This window comes from Ruditapes philippinarum, unplaced genomic scaffold (assembly GCF_026571515.1).
Source record: "Ruditapes philippinarum isolate M1 unplaced genomic scaffold, ASM2657151v2 ctg85_1_1_1_1, whole genome shotgun sequence".
Taxonomy (NCBI): domain Eukaryota; kingdom Metazoa; phylum Mollusca; class Bivalvia; order Venerida; family Veneridae; genus Ruditapes; species Ruditapes philippinarum.
In genome coordinates, this window is record NW_026856555.1 from 59,113 (window position 1) to 86,125 (window position 27,013).

Here is a 27,013-nt window from a genome sequence, read left to right on the forward strand (position 1 = left end):
TTACGTCTTGAAGTTGATGTGTTCCATATATACACTTATCAAAGAAAACCTATATGATAGAACACAGTAAAATTTACGTTAGTTTTTGCGAATATGGTAGTGTGGTATAAAAACAAAATATCACATTTACAACAATATGTGTAGTCAACTTTTCATTCTCTGTTCATCATGATAAAAAAGCAAATAATTTATAATGTATAAGCAAAGTTTTTAAGCTTTGAATAAATATGTTTCTTATATTATGTCTTTAATTTTTAATTTTATAAAGTATTTCGTGCTTCAATTATTAAATAGTTCATGTCAGCTGTGAATTATGAATAAGTGCTATGACGCAAATAAAGAAAAAACACGTATAATACGTGTTGTTTTTTTTTCTTCTTTATTTGCGTCATAGCACTTTAATGAGCATAATGTCACTTTAAATACGGTATTTAAAGTGACATTATACTCATTAAAGTGTACAGGTAAAAATTGTATTCAATTTTGTATTTTTATTACCCAAAAATAATCAATAAATATGTTTCTTATATTATGTCTTTAATTTTTAATTTTATAAAGTATTTCGTGCTTCAATTATTAAATAGTTCATGTCAGCTGTGAATTATGAATAAGTGCTATGACACAAATAAAGAAAAAACACGTATAATACGTGTTTTTTTTTCTTCTTTATTTGCGTCATAGCACTTTAATGAGCATAATGTCACTTTAAATACGGTATTTAAAGTGACATTATGCTCATTAAAGTGTACAGGTAAAAAATGTATTCAATTTTATATTTTTATTAACCAAAAATAATCAATAATACTTGTCGATAACATTATCGTTCATTTTTTTAAAAGAGTGGGGCGGTCTTTTTATAAGTTAGGTGGTTTTTATATTTTATGCTAAACAATTTCCAGTATCAAATATTGGTCAATCACTTTTATAATGGTCAAACTCTGGAATATATATATATTGCTAATTTAGTTCAACTTTGATTGCGAAAAAATTAGCATTATTACACTTTAACATAAAAACTAATATTGATAAGTAATGTTTTTAATCCTTTTTAAAGATCGTTTTTTAAACGGGAAAGTTTATTACCGCGTTCTTTTACACCAGAAACTCTAAAGTATAAGTGAAGAAAGCCGGAACAGGACAATGTTTGCGTCAATATATTTCGGAACCTTTCATTTAGCATACTGAAAGCTCTGCCAATTTTGTCAATAGCTGAACATTCTACAGTATTGTTTAGTGCCAGTCATCAACGAGTTCAACAATTGTCTATTCAATAAACAATACACTGCCAATAGAATGTCGGAAATAATCAATAAGATGATTGACTATTATTAGATCTTCTACCACTTGCTTATGAATAATGGAAGACTGAAAGATACAACTTAATTCGGGACGAAAACAAACATCGTTGTTTTTGTAAGTCCGATTGTAGGATTACATGTAGGGTTACATGCTATTCGATTGACATTGATGGAAAAGGAAGCTTCTTATAAAGATAAATTGGCAAAGGCTACAATTCTACATTATTCAAGGAATGCAGTTACGAATTTTCAAAGTTCTTATGAAAAAATTAATCAACGTTGTCGCCTTTTTACTACCATATTCAAACAAACTAGAATTACTGGACTGGTGTAAGTTTTAAGAAGATTGTTGTTTGAAATTTTACCAAGTATGCTTAAAATCGCACCCCAACTATTGTTCTGCGAAATACTTATGATAAAAGAGATATAATTCTATATAGTTATAAATAAAACAGGTACAAGGATTCGAGAGAAAAAAAACGCTTTATTAAGAAATCAAACCAAAATAAAATTATTTGCAACATTCAGGCTTTTCGAGAATGGAAGATTTTATAAAATCGTCTTGTTTATCAACAAGAAAGTTGTTTTATTTTGTCTTTGAGGTAGCCTCATGCATGTTTACAAGAGCTCGTAATTGCCTATTTATCAACGAGATATTTTCTTAATTAACTTCCTTGTAATGTTTTCTTCTGCATCTAATATCAACAAGACGACAATAAACAAAGTTTTCCTTGAAAATTACCTTCATTAAACGCAATTGACAATGGGTTTAAATTTATAATCAAATAAAAGCAGTTGCAAAACAAATTCAGAACCATTATTTAACAAGAAACAAACAACAGTCAACGTTCTAATTAAGGGGAAAACGTTCTCTTTTCTTTAAGGCAAGGAGGAATTAAAATATTCTTTCAAATCCATAAATAAGCCATTCTCTCTACAATTTAAACAATTAAGACGCTCCCTTGTTTCAATTATAATTAGGTCTCGTGCTTCTTTTTTTATACAAAATGATGAACCCTCCTAAAGATTATATAATTCCTGATCATTTTATGATTGAATCAAAAGTACGTCCGACTTGTTCATACAAAATACTTAGTATACTGTACCGACATTTAAAAGGTCTTCCATTATATGTGTTACATAGTATCCGTTGCCAACCTTTTAAATTCATAACAGATTATAAGTAACAAACGAATCAGTCCGAAACCCTGTTTCCGACCTCTTGAAAATCATCAATTAAAACCGCTATATCAACAGCTAATGGCCATTCGATACAGGTATTTCGGAATCTAACGAGTTTGTTTTATACCTTAAACACATAGCAAGACGTTCAACATTAGAATAAACTATAATGGTAGGTGAAGTGGATTCCAATCGTTTTGGTTGAAAAGTTGTCCTGTCTTTCGTGATGTCAAAGGTTTTTCGCTTGTGATTTTCTGCGCTGACACAAGACTGTTTTTGTAAACGGTTTATTTAAAAAAAATAATATTTCTACAAAAATATGTGTCTGTATATACAAAATAGATTTACAATAAAACAATTTTATGATTTAATATTACAATATATATAAATATTAAAAAGCAACAATTATTTGTTTGTTTGTTTGGGTTTTACGTCACACCGACACAGTATAGGTCATAAAGCGACGTTCCAGCTTTACTGGTGGAGGAAGACCTAAGGTGCCCTTCCGTGCATTATTTTAGACACCTGAGTAGAACCACCGACGTTCCGTAAGCTAGCTGGATAGCTTCCTCACATGAAAGAATTCAAAGTCCATGTCGGGATTTGAACCCACAGCGGTGAAGGGCAAGTGGTTTGAAACCACTCGGCCATGGACGCCCCCAACAATTATTTAAAATTGGAGATATGAAAAGTTTGAAAAAATGAATTTGTTCACATGTTAACAATCTAGTTGAGAACGTTTAGTTAGTATGTGGCAAATAAAGTGTCTATATTAAAGGAACCCAGCAGTTTGGCCTGGCTTGAAAGGTCAAGGTCACACATAAAGGTCAAATGTTAAAAGCTCTTCAATTTTTAAAATCCTTTACAATATAATTCGAACAGACTATTCCAAATTCAAATCAGGGAAAACCTTGATACAAATTCAGTACGTTAAGCGTAAGCAAACAACAGCGGGAAAGAAGTGCTTATAAATCTATGTGACTTGGATGATATTTAGGTCTAAGGTGAGGTAGACGCTAAGAAAATACAATGTTACACAGGTGAAATCGACGATATATTTTAAGATATTTAAATGTATATGGTAAAACCTCAACATTTGTAACAATAGATTAATTGACATATTTAATTTACTGTCCAACTGCTAATTTATCAGCTAGAAAAGATTTTTCATTAGGAGACAATAACGATACAAGATTAGTGCGTCAACTTTCGTAACAATGGATTAAAACTTACTGTCCACCTGCTAATTTTTCAGCTAGAAAAGATTTTTCATTAGGCGAAAATAATGATACACGATTCGTGCGTCAGAGTGATTTTGTACTATGCATGAAATTTATTTGTTGCCCGTTTTAAAGAAATTGGGATTTTCGTTGTTGTTTGCATTGTCCTATTCAACGTTAAACAATGGTTGTATGACGATGATTTGTATTACATGTATATCCAAGTCTATGGACCTGGCTGATGTCACCTAAATCTTCATACTAATCACCTTCACCTCATCTTTATTTCATTATGTGACCAAAACAATATTCTTATTTGATAAAGTTTTCAACTTATCTAGATTTTATTTTTTTACGTTATCAATCCCTTTATAAGCGAACGAACAACGCAGAAGGAAGTTGTTTTTCTGTTTTTGACATTTCCAACATTTTCAAGAGAGTGTTAATGCTCAAAGAAATGCGAAACATATTTAATCGCTGTATTTTAGACAGCAAGAACGCTGCCTGAATATGCAATTGGCAATGGATGTTCATTTTACGTAATGTTTTTCTTTCTTTTTTTCTTTTTTTCGACTAGTACCCTATTGTTAACATTACTGTCACCTAGAGTCAAGGTCAATGTCACTTTATATTGACTATAGTGTGTTCACGTTTCGACTGTTCGTAACACGAGAATATTGCTAGTCATATAGTCACCGTAGGGAACGTGTTACAGTATCGCCTTTTTCGGTTACAGTATAGAATTTTAAAGATGGAGGATTATTTCTTGGGAGGACAGGTAGGTGATTTTTATTCCGGTCCATACTACAAGTAGTTTAGTTTCTAAAAGATGTTTTGTGCTTTGCTTGTAAGGAACAGAATCCAGTATCTATTCATATACTTCTTCAGACTCTGCACCCCAGATTTATCGTTATATTGTCTCATAAATATACAGATTTGACAGTTAGAAAATTTGAATCGAGAGACCAACGCATTTTTCTCCAATTTCGACATTATTTATGCATGCCTAGAAAAAGTAATTCTGCAAAACGTTAGTCCTTTATGTTAGGAAACGTTTATAAAAGTAAATGACCAGTTGAACCTATTTTCCTGTTCGTTAAATGCGTTTGAAAAAATAAACAATGTTACAGTATAGAGCGAGGTGATTTGTGCAGGGTTACAGAATAGACCTTGCGATTTTTATCCGATTTTGTTACAGTTTATACTCAGATTTCGGTTACAGTTTAGACTTCGATGTTTTCTATTTATACTAGGTAAAATGTTTGAATATTACATAGACTTTTAAATCTCTGTGCGCTTATTGGCCCGATGGCTATTCGTCCGTCTGTCGTACACATGTATGTTCAATCTCATCCGCTCAGTAACTACTTGACTAAATGTGATGAAATTTAAATGAATTTCTACCAATTAGTTGTTCAAATGGTTTCGGTTGCAATCGGGGATACGAAAACCCAAATTATAGATTTTGAAAAAAAGGCAATGTTTAAAGACCCTTCTCGTCTCGAACCAAAAGCATTCCAATCAAATCATGATCATGGCGTCATTTCGAATGCTTCTTTGTTGAATTTACGATTATTTTGTCATTATTAAATTAAAAGTCGTTTTTTCTTATTTCAGACATTCTGTATAGCAGTTTTCATGTTTCTGAAAAAGAAAATAATATTGAAAGTTATAGAGTATAAATTAAGGTCAGACAATTACAATTTCTTCTCTAGTGAGAATGATGGAGGTACATAGAAGTGGCAGAGTCGGGATAAGGCCGTCGACTTCAAAAATTATCTTTCATTTACTGCTGTAGTTGAAATCCAATCATGACTTTGGATTTTTTGTATGTGAGGAATCTATCAAGCAAATTTACAGAAGGTCGGTGGTTCTAGTCAGGTGCCCACTCGTGTCTGAAATGTTTCACAAAGGGATTCTGGGGTCTTTCTTTACACTAAAGCAGGAATGTTTTCACATGACCTCAGTGTCGTTGAAACTTAAAATCCAAGAAAGCCAAACGTAACAAACCCTTTTAAATACTTACAAAATACATTATGGTAGATGGAAATTCCAACTTAAAATAAAATTTAAGGTTGAAATATTGCTCACTTAAATACTTTTTAATCATTTTTAGGGTATTGCCTGCTTGTTAATTGTGTCTTTTGACAGCTTATCTATGGTATGCAGGCTTCATAACCTCCGACCCCTCTCAAAATTACATTTTATTTAATTTCACTCATTGTATTCTCATTTAGGGCACACGAAATTTTTAACCTGGGTGTAATATGCCGCTTTTCATAGAATGGCAATAACGTGTCACATAGAAGGTTCTATGATAACCGCCATATGAACACATCCACAGATGTTAAAAAATCTAAAGTGTACCAGTTCATGTTTAATGTGTATTTTGCTGAAGCCGGTGCTAGGAGGCGTGGACGGGAGCTTGCAGTTACCACTACCGTCCATGAACAGGTTTAATCAAACTGATCCTGCAACAGTTTCATGTTTTCCGTGTTGGACTTCTGTTAAGGATTCTTTTTTCTCTATTTTATTACTAATAGGCATTATTAAAATGTGTAATGAAATCAAGCAATAATCTTTCTTCTCTCAATACAATTCGATAAAAGTTACTGTTGTTGTCGTTAAAACAGTCCTTACTTAGGACATTACTTATTCTGCAAAAAGTCTCAATCTGAAACTTAAAGTAAGAAAAATAGCAAACTATAACTATTCTGCTGAAGAAAAAAAGTAATACAACTTTTCAAGAATGTATTAAATAGAAAGGTATGAGTTATTTCATAAAAATAATGGATGCACTAACTTTGTTTGAAATTTGGCAAGTATCTAAACTGTAACCGAAATCTGGGTATAAACTGTAACAAAATTGTATCAAAGTCGCTAGGTCTATGCTGTAACCCTTCAAAATTAACCTCGCTCTATACTGTAACATTGTTTATTTTTTCAAACGCATTTTACCAACAGAAAAATAGGTTCAACTGGTCATTTACTTTTATAAACGTTTCTAAACACAAAGGGCTAACGTTTTGTAGAATTACTTTATCTAGGCATGCTTAAATAATGTCGGAATGGGGAAAAAAATGCTTTGACCTCTCGATTCAAATTTTAAACCTTCAAATCTGCACATTTATGAGACAATATAGAGATAAATCTGCGGTGCAGGGTCTGAAGAAATATATGACTAGAAACCGGATTCTGTTCATTACAAGCAAAGCACAAAAACATCTTTAAGAAACTAAACTACTAGTAGTATGGACCTGAATAAAAATCACCTACATCTCTTCCCATAAATAATCCTCCATCTTGAAAATTCTATACTGTAACCGAAAAAAGCGATACTGTAACACGTTCCCTACGGTGATAGTATATCAACTTATTCAGATAATATAAAGCATGGATATCCGCGCAGTCTGATCAGGATCCATGCTGTTCGCTTACCAACTCTATTACAAGTAGATAAACTGATGGCGAACAGCATGGATCCTGATCAGACTGCGCGGGTGCGCAGGCTGTTCTTGATCCATGCTGATCGCAAACGCATTATGTTGGTTTTGTCATGGCGCGGCTCATTATAAGAATAGATATTACACTATAATGGAAACAATACGAGAGCGTCGAGATAGAAGCAATTGGAGAGTGTCGGGAAGAAATAACCGGATGCAAACTTCGAAATTTATGTGTCTGAAATATGACAACTAAATTAGACACATATCTATAATAATTTGTACAGCTTAAAGTGGATATTATTTACCAGAATCATAATGTGAAAACGTAGTGACTAATTTTTCCTTATGTTCGTGCGTTTAAGTCTAGGATTATACATGTAAACATGAAATTTTTAACACTACAGAAATTACATTGATCCTTAATTGTCATTATATCAGACCTAATGTATACATGTACATGTATATTGTAACGACCTTTGAAATGAAAAATATAATAACTTATATATGAACAGTGGTGATACATAATAATAATAATAATGATTATGATAATCATAATAATGATATGATAAACATATAAATAAGTAAATGAATAAATATTAATTATGATGATGATGTTGATGCTGTTGTTGTTGTTGTTGTTGATGATGATGATGATCTTATAACATTTTGGCATCTGTTTTACTAGTTTAATTAGCATTATAAAAACAAATTTATATATAATACCGGTATACAAAGTACCCCACTCTTCTATCATAAAGTAAATGTTTACGACATTCTATAATTTGAACAAAATTAAATAATTAATTGTATCTTAATCATTAAATCAGCCCTTCATGAATTATGAATTCCCTCATTTCATCAAAACATACAACAATACTCAATGTAACAATAGGATATACAGAAAAATGGGATGGATATAAAGAAAATAGGATGAATATACAGAAAAATGGGATGCATATACAGAAAAATTGGATGAATATACAGAAAAATTGGATGATATAAAAAAGTGAAATGGGATGAATATACAGGGGGTGAAATGGGTTGAATATACAGGGGGTGAAATGGGATGAATATACAGGGGGTGAAATGGAAAGAATATACAGAAAAAGTGGCATAAATATACAGAATGAAATGGGATGAATATACAGGGAGTACAAGGGGATGAATATACAGAAGGAAATTGGATGACTATACAGAAAAGGATATAATTATATTTTTAAGAAAAACTGCGATTCCAATTATGATAATTCAGAAGTAAGATTTTAAACAGAAATGTTAAATCAATATATGAAATAAAGAATCCGGATGCTAAGAATTGCTAAATCGATTGCTTTATCAGAAAGACACAAAACTTTGAGATTAAAATTATCCATTTTTTATAATAATATATAATATTTAGTCTTATCGGAACATCTCGGCTACTTATCCGAAGTTTGACGAAAAAGGCCAAGAAGATGCGATTGTATTTCGTCAAGTCTTGTTTACATTCGCAACCATTCGGCCGTTTCCGTCACATTTCGGTAATGGACTAGGTATAACAAATTTAATATTTTATGAATTTAGATATTATTATTTATCGTTCGAATTACAAGTGTTATTCATATTGGATTTTTCCCCAATGACGTGTGTCGCACATTGATATTATATTTAATGGAAATATGCTCCAGTCATATAAGTCTCAAAAGAAAGATATCATGTGCACAGTGACATTTTTGATAGAGGATAGGTATCTGTAATTTAATAATTGTTCTCATTTGTATGTTTATTTTAACACATGGCGCCATTTATTTTCATTGTTAAATAACCAATACGTATTTCTTTTAAATATCACACAAGCTTAATGTAAAATGACTCGCAAAACGTTGATAATGCTGTTTTTCCACGTTTCTGGCTTTATGGCACAATGAAATAGTCAAAGAATTCTAAGATTCTTTATAATTTCAGAAAAAGTTATATTAACATTTGTCCTAGACATTTTACAAAAATTGCTTCATTCTCCAATACTTGTTTAATATCAAGAGATTATTATTCATTGTTGAGCATAATACTGGATTATATTGGACGAGTACACAGCTGTCAAATCTATTTTGGACTAGGAACTAGTCGAAACTGATATAGGTCATCAGATGTGTACGAGTCCAATAGAATCAGTATTGTTCTCAACAATGTAGAATTACATCTTTATTTCACACCACCATTTTTTACACATTTACAGAACTTTGTTTCTGCAAGTACACTAAGGATTTGCTATGAATTTTTGAACTCTGACAAATGAAAACGAGGCTAAATTGAGTACGATATACATTTGATATTGATATTTTGGACTATCTGAACTGATATTATATATACATGTACTCGTATATGCTATCTTTTGATAAAAAAAGAACATCCAGTTTTTAAATACATTCACCCCGTATTTTCCTTCTCTCCATATTTTCCTTAACATTCAATATTTTCATGTATTTTGTCTTGTTCAATAAAACAATTTTCTTACAATTTTGGGTAAGATGAAATTTAATTCAACCCTTAAGTTACTACGGAGCTATTTCATACTGTCAACAATTTCATGAACAAAAGAATGATGATAACATTTTATCGCCTCATCGTTCGTAAAAAACTTCCTCTCTTCTAAATTCGCTGGATCATAAATTGAATTAATTCTGTTCTGGCAGCGTTCATTATACGATCATTGTCAGAACATATTATTATAAGATTGATCTTGGAATTTTAATTAAATGTAAAACCAATCCTAAATCTATTCATATAGATCATAAACTAAACATGCAATAAAAAAATCTGCAGTAAGGCAAAAAAGTATTTTGATAGTCCTGGTATTCATTAGCTTCAATATGATATTTTTATTTTTTTATACATGTATTTACTTAAGATGAAATGGGGAAAATGCGGCTATCTCCCGATACTTCACGATCACTCCGTTTAATATTTTACATTTCGCTATTTTTTTTCCGTGGAAAAGTTTGGCTTTTCGCTTGTGTTATCCCGTATTTCAGGTTCCCTATCTTTATTTTCTCCGTAATAAATATATATTGACCGTCCGCTATTTCGTTTGACGTGCTACAATTTATTATTATTTTATTATTATTATTATTATTATTATTATTATTATTATTATTATTGTGCTGCAATATACTTTAATACACTTGTTACTATATATAGTAACAGAATTGCCTATGATTTCAACTGATTATGAGTGTCACGTGACCTATTATGAGTTTGCGGCCCGGGGCCGAGAACTAGTTATCAGCCCGCAGAACATGTGCACGTGCACAAACTGAAACAATGACGTCATATTTTACGTCATCAAACAGTTAACTGTGAAAGTGAAAGTAGGTTGTCAGCACGAATCGCTTTATTTTTATTGTGAGAGCTTAAGCGTATTTAGTACAAACACATATTTGTTACTATTGAAATTTGAAGAAATAATACGACAAATTCATTCCGAAAAAAAAATGAAAATAAAACTTGCTTCTAGATTCTACTGCTTTGAACACACAAACAGTAAACATCTCTGTATAGAACAGTAGAAGAGTACAGTAGACAAGAATTTCAAAAGTAGATCCTATTTGTTGTTGTTGTTTTTTTATTTTTTTTTTATTTTATTTTTCTTTTAAATGCTACTAGATCTATTAGATTTACCAAGTGTATTAAAGACATTAATACACGTCAGAGTAGGGCCAGAAGGTGATAATCGGCCCTGAATGAATAATGGCCCTCGGGCTAAAGCCCTCGGGTCCATTATTCATTTTGCGGGCCGATTATCACCTTCCGGCCCTCTCCTGCCGTGTATTAACCTCTTAATCTTTCATTTTCCGCTATTCTATTTTACTTCTGTACGTTATTTCTATTTTCCTCTATTCAATTATGGTTGCGTATAATAATATGGCTTCACAACTCGTCATTTTCTGGTACTTTCCAATACATTAAATCTTATAATTGAAGTGCCTATCAAAGTTCGCTTATAGGTTATAAAATAAAGGTTCAGATAGACAATAATTATGTTGTTAACAGTCAGCCAGGGCTTTAATGATTTAATTTAGACTAAATCGTGTCCTCGCAAACTGAAATAGGATCAACTGTTTAACAGATTTAACAGCGTATATTCAATTATGTACAGGAGCCTGCTAAGTCGAATTCCTGCTAAGTTGAATTCCAGAAAAAATGTTGTTTTTTTTCTAGGAAAGGTTGTAAGTATATTTTAGTATAGTTATTACTTTAACCAAAGTAATTACATTTGTATTCTGTTAAAAAGGTATATATTTCACGCCTAGATTTTAAGTATGTACGAGAATGTAATTTTGTCATCTGATTATAAAATCGTAGAATGCACTTCTAATTTCCACACAACATACATTTACTTCAGATGTATTTAGAATAAATAAAAAATTTATATCGCCCATATTGTCACTGCCTATTGTTTCTGTGTCTTAAAGTTGAAATGTCGTTTCATGATTGCTTACAGACAGTTGCACACATTAACATGACCTGTCGTCCACGGATTGAATCATTATCCTTAAATAAAATCTTTGTCTTGTGTAATGTTACGATGTCACGTTTTGTACATGCAGATTGGAGTAAAGGAGAAAAATGCCATATCTGAAACATAAAGTTTGAACTACAGGAGAAAAAATGTCATGTTTTAAGCATGAAGATTGTATTGTAGTGAAGGAGAAAAATGTTACAGTTGAATCGTACAAATTGTTCTGAAGCAATAAAAAATGTAATATTCTAAAAATGAAAGTGGCACATTTGAAAGACACAAATTGTAGTGAAGGAGAAAACTGGCGCATCTGAAACATGCAGATTATAGTGAAGGTGAAAAATGGCGTGTTTGAAACATATAGACTGTAGTGAAGGTGAAAAATGACGCGTTTGAAACATACATATGTAGTGAAGGTGAAAAATGGCGTATTTGAAACATGCAGATTGTAGTGAAGGTGAAAAATGGCGCGTTTGAAACATACATATGAGCCGTGTCACGACAAAACCAACATAATGGTTTTGCGACCAGCATGGATCCAGACCAGCCTGCGCATCCGCGCAGTCTGATCAGGATCCATGCTGTTCGCTTACCAACTCTATTACAAGTAGAGAAACTGATAGCGAACAGCATGGATCCTGATCAGACTGCGCGGATGCTCAGGCTGGTCTGGGTCCATGCTGGTCGCAAACGCACTATGTTGGTTTTGTCGTGACGCGGCTCAAATGTAGTGAAGGTGAAAAATGGCGCGTTTGAAACATATAGAATGTAGTGAAGGTGAAAAATGGCGTGTTTGAAACATAAGACTGTAGTGAAGGTGAAAAATGGCGTGTTTGAAACATACAGACTATAGTGAATGTGAAAAATGGCGCGTTTGAAACATGCAGATGTAGTGAAGGTGAAAAAATGGCGTGTTTGAAATATACAGACTTTAGTGAAGGTGAAAAATGGCGCGTTTGAAACATATAGAACGCAGTGAAAGTGAAAAACGACGTGTTTGAAATATACAGACTTTAGTGAAGGTGAAAAATGGCGTGTTTGAAACATACAGACTTTAGTGAAGGTGAAAAATAGCGTGTTTGAAACATGCAGATGTAGTGAAACATAACATGTTACGATTGTAGTGAAGGAGAAAAATGACACATCAGAAATTATAGTAATAGTGTAAAATTGCACATCCGAAACATGTTGATTATAGTGAAGGAAAAAATGTAACATTCAAACCATGTAAATGGTAGTGAAAAAAATGTCCAGTCATTTCAAACATATTCATTGCAGGAACTGTTACAATAACAGTATTATCACTACATGATTAGTAATTAGCGATACTATCAAAGTAGTAATAAAGCCCGCAGTTGGTGCTAATAATACAAAGAAACACCATTACCACTTTTGACATGACGTTTTATTTTGTTGTGGTTACTGTATGAACTATGTGAAAACAAACAAATGTTTAGTCTATATATGAGCCGCGTCATGACGAAACCAACATAATGGGTTTGCGACCAGCATGGATCCAGACCAGCCTGCGCATCCGCGCAGTCTGATCAGGATCCATGCTGTTCGCTATCAGTTTCTCTACTTGTTATAGAGTTTGTAAGCGAACAGCATGGATCCTGATCAGACTGCGCGGATGCGCAGGCTGGTCTGGATCCATGCTGGTCGCAAACCCATTATGTTGATTTTGTCATGTCGCGGCTCATATGTAATTATTTCTGATGAGTTATACGAAGTTTTCAGTTATAAGTCGGACCTGTCGCCAAACGTTTACAGTATTAGCGACGGCGGGGGCGTCTTATCTGTGATACCAGTATAGAGCCCGACCAGCCTGCACATCCATGCAGTCTGAACAGGTATAAGTTTGATTGCTGCTTGTTTCTAAAACTGAATTTAATTAATTAAACAACTCACTATTTCAAAATTAAAATGAAAAACGTCACAGTGATAATTTTTAAGTCTAAGACTTAAATTAGCAAATTATATGTCTAAAGTTTTGCTTTGGGGCTTTGTCTTTTTTTTTAATTGAATATGAGAATATTTCCTTAAATCTTTATCATATTTTTATATTCATCTAATTCAATATTATTCACTTAATTCATAATATTTTGTCTCCGGATTATTGTCCTTCAGCTTTTATGGTGATGTAATCTAATAATACATCTTCATAAAGGACGACATGTTATATCCAATTAATCTTGTATTTACAATTAATTCATAATTGAACATTGTCTCACATGAAATAACTGAACAATTTGCAAAGATGAAGAATTATTAAAAAGATGATTTTTCAATACTCATGTTTCTTGGTGAGATACCGCATGATTTTTAACATTTTGAATTTATTTTAATGTTGTTGTTTTTTTTGTTGGTGTTGTTTGTTTGGGTTTTTTGCTGTTGTTTTTTTATTTTTTTTTTTTTTGTTCTTGTTGTTTTCAAGTTATGCTTCTAAATACATGTTTTTCCCAACTTTATTAATTTCCCTCCAAGCTTTAGAATAGAGTTTATACAGTAAAATATTTCGGAAATAAGCTACTTTCAATGTGACTTATCTTTATCATTTCACACCTCGTAAAATTTAACCAATGAATTAGCAGCGTTTAAACCACGTGATTTCCAATACAAATCATCATCGGATTTAATCCTATCAATTTATTCCCGTTTTTGTATTCCATAGTTCAAAAAATCAATATCAAATCCATATCATACTCCATTAAGTTTTCCTTTCATTTTCGGAGTCCAAAATATATTTGAACCGCGTCACGACAAAACCAACAAAATGGGTTTGCGACCAGCATGGATCCAGATCAGCCTGCACATCCGCGCAGTCTGATCAGGATCCATGCTGTTCGCTATCAGTTTCTCTACTTGTTATAGGGTTTGTTAGCGAACAGCATGGATCCTGATCAGACTGCGCGGATGTGTCAATGCTGGTCACAAACGCATTATGTTGGTTTTGTCGTGACGCGGCGCATTTATCAAATGCATACCGCATTCCACCTTGCCTCATATTTCATTTCAGGGTCAAATTTTCATATTAAGTCCTTATTGTACTTGAAGTAACAAAGTTCTGTCAAAACAGAATAAAGAGGTCACCATACATTATTAAGAACAATACTGGATATATTGGACTCGTACACAGCTTCCTCTTCTAGCGATTCGTTTAATACAGGTTTGGCAGATGTGTACTTGTCCAGTATAATTCAGTTTTGTACTTTATGAAGTTTTGAATATTGATTTTTTTGCTTACAATTTATTACGCTGCTGAATATTACAACTCTACATAGTATCAATAAACGGTATCAGGAGATTGTTTTATAAGGAATGTTGAACAATACAGCGCATGATACATGAATTAAATACTTTTCTTCTGTAATTTGGAACTTTAATAAAAATGATTACCCAGCAGTGCATTGCGTAAGTATGTTTAAAAAATTCTCCAAACACGTCGAAGATATGGTTACGCCTTTTGTATGAGACATCCTTTATACATAGCCAAAATGTTGAATTAAAGAAATGCAAAGTGAACCATCGTATCCATATTTGAAATATTTGGATGAAAAAGATGTTCATTCATGTTCACAATTGAACAATTTCAAAAATGCAAAATATGTTTTGTTTCGAAAGATCAACTGCCGATTAAGACTATATGTCTTTCATTTCACAAGTCTGGTCGCTATAGACAGGTTTTAACGTAGACTGAAGTCCCAGTATCAAGATCAAAGATTTTAAGATCTTATTGTTTATATAGAACTTACTTAATTGAATACCTTATATCAACATTTTGATGTAAATGTAGATATTTATGAATTAAAATTAAAATTTATGTACTGTAGACTTTAATTTAAATAAAAATGACACATATGTTTTTGTTGTTGTTGTTTCTTTTTGGATGGACGAAGTTGTTATTTTTCTTTTTCACTGTTCGTTTTTTTCTTCTTCCTCTTCTTTTTTCTTTTCTTTTTTTTTTTTGAACTTTTTTTTTGCCAATTTGAAAATGAGAAATTTTATTATGACAGATATTGGTAATTTAAAATGACCATTTTTTGTAGGTTTTAAAGGATTCACATCAGCTTATTAATTATTTATAACGTTTAAAAATCTTGATAAATGACGATCTTTACCATGTTGTTACCTTTCTCCATTTCATATTCTCCATCAAATGATAGAACTAGAATAAAAGTTTATTAATATTATTTTTTCCATTATTTTTATGGAGAAGAAGAACAACCAAGGAAATCAAAATAAATGCCTCTTTAAAATAACTATCAAACCGTTTTGAGCTATTGACATTGGGAATGAACTGCAGACGATAAAATTAACTACATGCGTCCTTTGAGTCTTAGACCTGAACATACTTCAATACAGTCCAATAAACTTTCGAGTGCAGAACAATGTTAATCAATTAAATCATTTTCTTTATTAGTTTTAATACTCAACAGATGCTTGTGTCTGCTTTGCATTTATTTGCTTTTTTGTTGTTTTAATGGATTTTTCTAAATCCGGGGCTTTTATACTTTGCAGATGGAAATTTATATGCTATTGATAGCTATTTTCTAAGACTGTATGAGATCTGTCTATGACATTAAGGAGAAATTCCGCTTTTAACGAATATACTGAAAAAAAATGAATTCTGGTTGTTATTTTTCCAAGCGGAAGAGTGGGTGGAAAGGGTATAGAGGTTATCAAAAATATCGGTTATTATTCGTAGTTAGTTGTGACTGTTGTCGTACTGATCCTTCAATTAGCTGTCACATTAACTCGTGACATTTTTTCAAAACATAATCGATTATTCATGATGAAAACTCATGTTCATACGTCATTAGTGAATATCAGGAGAGAAAATAGTGCGTCTATTTTTAGACCGGCGAATCAATACGGCAGCCGTAATCAATATCGTGAGTCACTCTCGCTTCAACGATTAAAACAAAACAAGATGACACACTCTTCAGAGGTCAATATCAATGATTATTGTAAAAGTATCAATACTTTCAGGATGTTAGGTTGGCTTTCACAATGAAATACTCAACTGTAGATAAAATAAAATGTGCGTTTGCCATGAATATTTTGTTAAAGCCAGAATAATTTAGTTTATGAGGCAGTATGTAACATCTGGAAAGAATTTAAAGGCGTATAAATGGCTAAAACATTCCAAAGGGGCTTTAAAAATGAAAAAATGAATATCGTTTTACAAGAACACGAATAAGTTACACTTTCCTTGATATATATAGTCCGAGAATTCGTCTCGAGTAAATAAATATTATTCATAAACATACAATCATCGGCATAATAACATTTTTGAGTCGACAGCATACTGACATACTACGACATAAAAGTAGTTCTTTTTTAAATTCGTAAACATGTTACACCAACTGACAAAGAAACGCGTGCACCTTTGATAACACGTGCACGTGGTAACCCTTCTATTTAAAAAAAACCCCAGCAAATTTGAGATTAAAGCACTTGCGGAAATTATTACTTAGAAAAAGATCACTGAGAAGTGGTTGAGGATATAAGCGAAACATTAAGTTACTTATAAAAGGTATTAACCTCTGAGTGGGTAGATATGTACAGGAAACCGCAGAAACGATTTAGTTTCCCGTAAATAATGTACTTGTGGTTAGGAATATAATCTCTATACTCTGCAAAAACATTACGCAGCACGACAGAAGTGTGAAGAACGCAGCACGAGCCCGCTATCAATAAGAGTGCACGCAGATATTAAATATTCATAAATCATATGTTTGAACTTTGAATGATTTACGAGGGTGTAGATAAATGATTCATGTAGGTGATCAATAAGACCACGTGTTTATTTTGTCTAATAATTATTAAATGTAAAATGACAAAAACCTATAACCCGTCATCTCATTCAAAGAATTATAAAGTTACAGCCTATATGATGCGTAGGAAGAGGGAAGCGTTAAAAAACGGATCAAATTCTGAGATAGTAATGACATAACATTCGCATTACAATACTGACACTACCCACCTGTCAAGAACTAGTTCTTCTAATTGGTTCAGATCACAAGCAATGTATTCCAACGCAGCGTCCGTTACACGTGGACACCACGAGAGGTCAAGGACACGCAGTTTTCGAAGATTTTCCGCGATAAGTTCAACACCATCGTCGGTAATCTTGCTACATCCTGACAAACTTAAAATGGTCAAATTTGGTAATGAATGAACGATATTCACCACGCCATGATTTGTAATTTCCCAACAAGATTGTAAACGCAAAATACATAATGTGTAGCTTTGTTTAGCGCTAAAGAACGCTAGAGCTGCATCAGTCACGTGGTAGGCTTGAAGATTAAACTCGTACAATGAGGGTAAAAGCTGGGACACGGCGCCGACAGTATCGTCTGCAACATTTATGCAATCACTGACACTCAAAGATACTATTTTTGGATTCAAACATGACCAAAGGCCAGTTTCTGTTAACTCATTGCATCCCGAAATTTCCAGACGATAAATTCCAGAAAGCCTTTTAAACAGAACTTCTAACCCTGAATCGGTCACATTTGAACACCTGAGACTTATAGAGCGAATCTGCTTTTTACAGTTTGAGAAATGGTTTACAAAATCTGCTATATCCTCGTCAGTGGCGCCAAAAAGGCAGACGGCATCAAAACTTCGTTGTTGCAAGCTTTCATAAAAAGAACGCCGCGTTTCATCTCTTTTACTTAACTCCCTACATGCAATTATAGGAATCACATTTATCCAGAATTTTGGCTGATAAAGAATATTTTTCCATGCTCTACACACTTGAGATAATTTTCCTCTTTCTTCTGCTGAGAAGAACATAAAAAACTTTGACAGAAATCTTTCATCCAGGAATAAATCCCTCACAGAAGTCGGTTGAGTCCGACCAAACAAACTACGTATTTTCCTAGCGATCAGAGGTTTCGGTGACCGCACCATCCTGCCACCTTGAGCTGACGATACCGTGGTCCCGTTTGTCGTCTGTTTACTCACAATTTCTTTTGAAGTTGTCGCCTGAGCTGGCTGTGGTTGTTCTCGATGCAATCTCAATCCACGAATGCCATTTGATATTTCCATATAGGCCTTCCTAATGGTCGACATGGTAAATTATCCGATATTTTAATTCCCTTGGCCGATAGAGAACTAATTTAGTAAACAATTAACCCCGAGCGGTAACATTGTGTCCGAGAAGGCTTGGGGACAACTCTCGGTAAAATCACATTTTTCTGATACAGCAAGTTCACGTTTACATCACACAAATACCCGGATTTTCCAATAACATTTTGTTACATCCACCGTTCACTCATTCATGCATTCGATTGCTTTTAATAACTCAGCATTTTAGCAATATAAACACTGCTGCTTCAAGAAGACTCGTGTACCAACGAGAAAATATCGATATCCTTCTGTACTATAACCTATCCCTGCCGCTAGAAATTCTGTAAATTAAGGTGAATTTTATGTATCTGTAGTAAGGAAAATCCATACTGGAAACATCTCATTCCGATGTTAGCTGTACTCTGGTTTCGTATAAGGCCGCCAAGACCACTAATACTAAATATTGAGAAGTCAATCTATCGATGGAAACCACTGGGAAGGTCTTACAGATCTTATTTAATAAGAGGGGTGATAAATCATCATAAAGCTGGCATGTTTTCCATTCCTGGCGTTCTTCCATAAAAAGAAGACGTCTGCGCGTTCTGGCCAAAAACAAAATATCTGCAAATCAATCCGATATGTTTCCGGTCAATTTACATTAATTCTCGAAAGCCAAACACATTTTTTATATAAATATTTAATAGTATCATCACCAACAGTCAGACTTAAAATGTCGTCTGCACAGTACTTTCCGAATATTTTTATCAATGGGAAATTTTTACAATTGAATATCAAAACCACAAGAATTAAAAAAAAATTATCGCTATCTATCGTATGTTACTGTTATACTTAAAAAATACACAACCAGCAAAATTTTACAAGCTTTTTCCTCAACATAATTAACTGAAGTGCACTTTCCACGAATCCGTATACATGTAAAATGTCCGTGTTTAACCTTTCTTAGAAACAATGACATTAAAGAGAAATATTGACATGCTTTCAAAGTTTCTTAGAGAACATTCAATGTAATTTGGATATTTCAATTGAATTTGTAATAATGTATTTGACAAGCGGGACCTTTATCTCACAACCGAGACCATGGAGACGTTAGCCATTATTGAGAGTTCCGAAGTTTTGCCTTTCAAAATTGATTTCCAGTAATGGACGGAAGATAGCTTACATATAAATCTGTCGGAAATCTTACACTCAATGCGTACTCAATACATGCTGATGAAACTTTTAAGATGAAAACTTTAAAAGAAACTCCGGTAGATTGATTAAAACCAGTAAGTATTTAATAGGTTTTTACATGATATGGCGAGATGAAGTGGAGTTTGGGTTTTTTTGTATTTGATTGTGTTTGTTGTTGTTTGTTTGTTTGCTTTGTTGTTATTGTTCTTCTTTTTTTGTTGTTGTGTCTTGGATTTGTTTTCCTTTAAGTAGCTTGGGGGCGGCAGATTGGCTGGAGGGGTAAATGTTTTCGTCCCGCGATCCATAGTTTTGATTTAGTATCATTTATGTATACTAGCATTATCTCCCATGTTAAATATTACAGCACGGACCTAAAGTCGCGTTAAACAACTCTTTTGTTGTTGTTGTTTTTGTTTTTGTTTTTTTTTGTTTTGTTTTTTGTTGTTTTCCTGCTGCTGCTGCTGTAATGTTTTAATAATATATTCAGTGAAAGTTTTGTAAAAGATCTTTAGCAATATGATAATAAAGCTATGTTTCTTTTGTTTCTTTCATTTACGAACATGTTTTTGCGTTACCACAAATCGTTATTTATTATCTTGTTAAAATAACCGGCTGTGCTAGCCGTGTGATTTAGAGAATATCTTGACTATCTCAGCATAAGCTTCAATGCGTAGCACAAATCCTTTCGTAAGCCGAACTGTCATAACCTAGGAACTACTTTTAGCTTTAATTAATGTCAGATTTAAGAGCTGTATTTATTAAGGCGACCAAAACGAATCAATAATTGTGTATGGTTTTACAGGAGCTTGTACTCTCCAAGTTAAAACATTTTACTTAAAACATCCTGTAATTGAACATTTGAGCCGCGTCATGACAAAACCAACATAGTGGGTTTGCGACCAGCATGGATCCAGACCAGCCTGCGCATCCGCGCAGTCTGATCAGGATCCATGCTGTTCGCTATCAGTTTCTCTACTTGTAAAAGGGTTTGTAAGCGAACAGCATGGATCCTGATCAGACTGCGCGGATGCGCAGGCTGGTCTGGATCCATGCTGGTCGCAAACCCATTATGTTGGTTTTGTCGTGACGCGGCTCATTTTTACTAAAAACATCCTGTAAATGAACATTTTATTGATTCGATATTTAATTTTCTGCTGAACGCGACATTTTCACGCGTCCATAAATTCTTTCTTATCATAGCAAAATTAATGTGAACCAATTTTGTTATTTCCGAAAATATATAGGCATCGTTGAGAAAACACTGAGATTTGCTGAGAGCTTTTTCTGCCATTAAAAGAACAAGATAAAATAGTGATGTAATTTATCAATACAAATATTGAGTTGTAACAGATAGAAAAAAGTCAGGCCCGCCTGTTAAAATAAATTCCCTTTTGGCGTTATTTTGTTGTTAGAAATTTCTACTTTTTTCGAATTTTGCGTCATTCCTTTCTTTGGGTTGATTAACGCTTTTGTGAAAATGCGTTTGTCAGCATGTTCGAGGTTTTAATTGAAACTCGTTAAAGCGTAAAAATCTGCATTTTGAAATAAAAATTATAATAAAAAACGATTTTTTAAATATTATGCGTGATCAGATTCGACCTTTAAGAAGTATCTTATGGTTTTATTTGTCACGAGTAAAGTACGCACTTAATAGCGTCAGATTTTATATAACACTGTGACTTTGAGAAACGAAAAAAGTATGCAGTATCTACTAAAAACACTTCAACTTCATGAATTTCCGATTTCATCTTCGTGAATTCACAATTCTAACTTAGTAAATTCACTTTTTCAACTTCATAAATTCAGCTTCGTGAATTCACGATTTCAAATTCACAAATTCACGATTTCAATTTCGTTTGACTTCACGGATCCACAATTTCAACTTCATGAATTCACAATTTCAACATCAAGTTTAAATCGTGAATTCGCAAAAATGAATTCGTGAAATCGTGAAATCATGAAGTTGAAATGGTGAATTTGTGAAGTTGAAATCGTAATTTGTGACTTCGCGCGAAGGTAAAATCGGGAATTCATGATGTTGAAAAGGCACCCGCCGTTTTTTCGTAAGTATTATATACGGAAATTCTTATATACGGAAAAAACATCTTTACATGTGTTACATATAATTTTATCGTTTTATATATGTATAATAATGTCTTTTTGGGGGTGGTTTGAGGTAGGAGGGACTCTATATAATTATATAGTCTAAGATGATACTGAGAACAAAATGGAACAAATACTTAATTTGCGTAGAAACTCTTAGTTAAAAACCCCTTTTTATAAACAACTTATATATGTTTACATATGGAATGTATTAATATATAAATACCAAGGTAAACATAAGCAAATGACTAGTATATTATCGTTTCTATTAAATCACTTTATTATCTTCAGTTTCATGGTTTATGTGATAAATGTTGATGTTATATGTTCAAATAACAATATTACGTAAATATTACCACTCTCAGCATAACGTTATTCCGTTATGGCCATCGACATTTTCGTATTCCATTGATAAAATCAATAAAATGTACCCGATGGCCCTAACGTGGAACCATACATACTCTTTATATTATGTATGTTAATATTCTGGTAAAGGTTAATGATAAAGTCGTTTTTTTTCTCTTTTCAATATCTAGACAGCTGGGGGCATAAAAGACACAGAGTCGTTACAAAGTAATTACACAAGAAATAAAACACGGACTACGTATTCTGTCAATGGTAATAATATCTGGAAAAAAATGTTATCATTACTGTCAATTGTGTAGAATATCATGGCCACTAGAGACTACGTACATTGTCTGTTAGAGAGTACAATACCCCTCGTCACAAATTTAAAAGTATGCGTAGCAATATTACGAAAGAAAGGTGGCATTTTGACTTTCAACTTATTGTCCTTATATGTGATATAAAATATATCGCTATCGAAGTCAAAAGTCTGATAAAGATTTCAGAAAACTTCAGAAATGTATCTTGTTACACTGCTGAAATCTAAGCAAACTTTTACGAAGAACAAAGTTCAATTATCTTTTATAAAAAGAAATCATCTTTTGGTCCAAATTTACAAATTTAAACTGTTGTTGAAAGCGTGTATCCATCATATCATCACACTTATTCATTTCTATTGTCCAAAGCATATTCAGAGATTACAAATAAAATCACTTAGAAATTTCCAGCATTATTATTAAATTTTATGACCATTCTTTTTTAACAATGATTATGACACAGATATATTTTAAAAAATCTATTTTTGATCATTCACGTACGCTCAATGACGTCGGTTCAAATCACGTACGCTCAATGGACGTCGGTTCAAATGACGTCTGTAACGTCGTAGCTTAACGTCGTTACGTTGACAACTACAGTTAGAAGATTACACACACCAGACTTATTTTTTTCGGATGACAAGTATTGAAAAGAAATAGTTAAAAGAGAAACAGCAAATTCAACATAAGTTTGACGTTTGCAGTCTTGTGGCGACCTTGTCCTGTCAGTCGGTGGATTGAGTAACAAAGTTGGGTTGCAGGACGATAGCTCAAGTTTGTATACGTTTCTAATTTAAAATTATCATTATGTTAAATCTGATATATAACGAAAATCTATATTATTGTTAGTTTAAACTTATTTTACTTCGTAGAATATATATATAATATAAGTTACAATTTACAATGTACACAAAGCATTTAAGTAGATCTATTCTTTAAAAAAAACAGGATTAGAATGAAAGACAAAGTGTCCTATGGAATTCTTCTCCTATATTATCGTTATGATAATTATATAATTATAGAATGTAAGTAATATAAATGAGCCGCGTCACGACAAAACCAACATAGTGCGTTTGCGACCAGCATGGATCCAGACCAGCCTGCGCATCCGCGCAGTCTGATCAGGATCCATTCTGTTCGCTATCAGTTTCTCTACTTGTAATAGAGTTTGTAAGCGAACAGCATGGATCCTGATCAGACTGCGCGGATGCGCAGGCTGGTCTGGATCTATGCTGGTCGCAAACGCACTATGTTGGTTTTGTCGTGACACGGCTCAAATCGTGTTTAAGCTTAATTAAGAAACACGCTCTCAATTTTTAGAATTGTTATCTGTTCCTTTTAAGTCCGCCTTTCAAGTCATTCATTTACCAATTGATGAAAATCGACCGTTGCCAAAACTGGTCTCACACACATGATGCCTTGTTCAAGGGCATGTATGTACGCTTTTTTCACCATGTAATATAAATATCATAACAATTTGCATGGTTAAAATCAAATTTTACTATTAGTTTTTTTGCAGACGACAAATGCCGACGACAAGACGACAAAGGTCGCGCACAGAGACGCTGCACGCTTGTAAGCAGTCAAAAAGTGGTCACATAAAACGGAAACCGGTATATATAGCAATTACGCGAGAACTGTTTATTTAAAGTGATTTTTTTTCAAATCATCTGCCTATTAGTGTGTACCTTTTTTTCCTTTTGTATGTTCATAAAAATAAAAATGAACAATTTTCCAACAAATTTTCTTAAAGGCCCATTATGCCAAAGAATAGCTTTTATTTTTGTTACATTTTGCTACTATTATGACAAATCATCTCACATTCATCGCTACTTTCTTCAGGTTGCAAGCAACGTTATTAAATTTCATATTTGGCCTTCTTAAAGAAGTTAACATTTATTGGTTGTGCCATTATATACACTTTCTACCATACCATTCAAAACTTTACTTGCATATTACGAATACATAAGCTCAAAAATTCATGAGATTTTACATTGTTCGGTAATACACTATTTGTCTCCGTTTTGATATTTAAAACCTCCCCTCATTTTCCCCAAAGACATTTATACTATGAATGTCTGCACAAATTGAACATAAAACGTGTTTTCTACAAGTGAATTATTCTATCAGCTGACATCGTTACCTTGGGAACATGCTGATAAATTTTCATATTTTTTTTTCAACCTCCTCTTATCACAGACGAAGGTTCACTAATGAACTAGTTATGTTGTTTGTCATTTAGTTCTGTAGAGAGCTTTAAATGGCAAAGATTATGCCATATAACAGTTAACAAGGGACAGTTTTATTATATACATATACAAGAAATATTGAGAAATATTCAGGACAGGAAATAAACTGCATATTCTCGTTTTCCGTATTTTCAATGTAAATATATTTTCCACTTCAGTGAAACACATTTTTTTCTATTTTCACTGGTGTCTAGCTTCATTAAGTCTTTCAAATGGTAAGGTAAAAAAAGTGCAAAAATTACATAATTACATAATAAAAAACCACTCGATGAAAATAAATTCCATATTTGTAGGGAAAAAAAACAGCTCACTTATTCTCTCTGTATTGGTAGAAATTATTACATTTTAGTGCAGACGATAAGCTTAAGAATTTGACTGACAAATGAGCCACGTCATGACAAAACCAACATAATGCATTTGCGACGAACATGGATCCAGACTGATCAGGTTCCATGCTGTTCGCTATCAGTTTCTCTACTTGTTATAGGGTTTGTAAGCGAACAGCATGGATCCTGATCAGACTGCACGGATGCGCAGACTGGTCTGGATCCGTGCTGGTCGCAAACACATTACGTTGGTTTTGAATACAAACACGACTTACCTACTTATATATATATATATATATATATATATATATATATATATATATATATATATATATATATATTATATATATATATATATATATATATATATATATATATATATATATATATATATGCTAAAATTTCTATGAATGTGTATAAGACATAAAATGTGATTATTTTAAACCAGAGTACCAGTAAGTCACGCTCAAGAAGTGGACGTGAATGCCAGAAAGAGGAGTCACAGACAAGGAGTGGGTGCGAATATCACCCAGCCGAGTCAAGGACTAGGAGTAGGAGAAAGAACCACCAAGCTAAGTCAAGGGCTAGGAGTAGGAGCAAGAACCACCCATTCGAATCACTCTCAAGCAATGGAATTATATACTTTCCTGCCGAATCGTGCTCAAGGAGTAGGCGTGAACAAGATATGGCGAATTCTCGCACGAACAGTCGGCATGGGAACGGTTCAGATGAGTCACGCACGAGAAGTGGGTGTAAGTTTCATTCATTAGGAGGAGATGATAATTTCGAAGAAAGAAGATCACTGCGTTCTTCAAATCGCAAGATAAAAGCTGCACTAGCACAGGTAATATTGAAAGATGTTCACATGTCCGGAAAGCTTGTCTTTAAAAAAAATAATCGTTATTTTTCTTGTTTTTTCCCCTTTATTCATTTTTTTTTGTTACTACATTCGATTTGATTTTTTCTTTTTAGATTACCTCAGTCATTAACTAGATTTTATCAAAACAATTTCATATTCAATTGAATTAACAACAGAATAAGTTTATGCACCTGACATCTAATAGATACTGATATTTTACCCACAGTCTCATTAAAAGTACTTTGATAATTATCTGTATTTTTTTCTGTTTTCGCACTCTCCCTTTCTCCCAGAAAAGCACCGATCTTCAACTATAATAAATGGGTTGTTATTATTTACCCAAAAACCGCTAGAATTCTTAAATGGACTTATATAGCTTACATGTTTAACAGACATTTATTAATATTCGGGATATCGAGATGAAAATTTGAAGATAGTCAGCCAACATAATAGAGTCTGCCATGGTCAAACTTCACGGATGTGCTGGCTGGTCGACCTCTTTACTAACGGCAAAAGCTAATCACTTTCAGTTTCAGCAAGGTTAAGCTTTATAAAGGTTAAACGGTATATTCGCATATATATTCCAGGAATTAAAGAAGCGAATTGCTGCCATTCCCATTAAAGACCGGCAAGTGCCCGAGACAGACGATCTGAGATTTCTAGGTATGGAATTAAAACTTCGTTTAGCAACCAATTGTGATATAATCAGCGAAATTGGAAGGCGAGGCGGAAAGGTTAACGTTATGACTATATATAGCACACACAGATTTATACCTATATGGGAAATAAACAAACAGCAGGAACCGTCATTGCTTTGTGAGGTCAAGGTCAAGGTCAAGCCTAAAAGACTTCGAAATCATTTTTAATAAACTGTGCTTCTGAATTAATTTGTTGATTTC

At 33.0% G+C, this 27,013-nt stretch overlaps 2 protein-coding genes across 2 annotated transcripts in view; one reads left to right on the forward strand and one right to left on the reverse strand.

Moving 5' to 3' along the window:
• LOC132746972 (F-box/LRR-repeat protein 16-like) overlaps window positions 1–19,449 on the reverse strand; it is a 29,690-nt gene extending 10,241 nt beyond the window's left edge. Inside the window, exon 1 of the mRNA XM_060736263.1 lies at window positions 17,634–19,449. Coding sequence (XP_060592246.1) covers window positions 17,634–18,727 — 1,094 coding nt within the window. The 5' untranslated portion in view covers window positions 18,728–19,449. The remainder of the gene's footprint in view (window positions 1–17,633) is intronic.
• Window positions 19,450–23,268: 3,819 nt separating this feature from the next.
• LOC132746963 (serine/arginine-rich splicing factor 4-like) lies at window positions 23,269–27,001 on the forward strand. The gene is made up of 4 exons (XM_060736254.1): window positions 23,269–23,454; window positions 24,200–24,293; window positions 25,704–26,099; window positions 26,702–27,001. Exons 2-4 carry the CDS (start codon window positions 24,207–24,209, stop codon window positions 26,978–26,980), a joined length of 762 nt encoding a protein of 253 aa, XP_060592237.1. The 5' UTR covers window positions 23,269–23,454; window positions 24,200–24,206; the 3' UTR covers window positions 26,981–27,001.
• The last annotated feature ends 12 nt before the right edge of the window (window positions 27,002–27,013 follow it).

Excerpts from the sequence above, each read along its gene's own strand:
- LOC132746963 (XM_060736254.1), top strand. The coding sequence starts at position 24,207 with ATGCCGACGACAAGACGACAAAGGTCGCGCACAGAGACGCTGCACGCT. Across the intron at positions 24,294-25,703 it reads GTCACATAAAACGGAAACCG|AGTACCAGTAAGTCACGCTC; the intron begins GTATATATAGCA and ends ATTTTAAACCAG. Across the intron at positions 26,100-26,701 it reads TAAAAGCTGCACTAGCACAG|GAATTAAAGAAGCGAATTGC; the intron begins GTAATATTGAAA and ends TATATATTCCAG.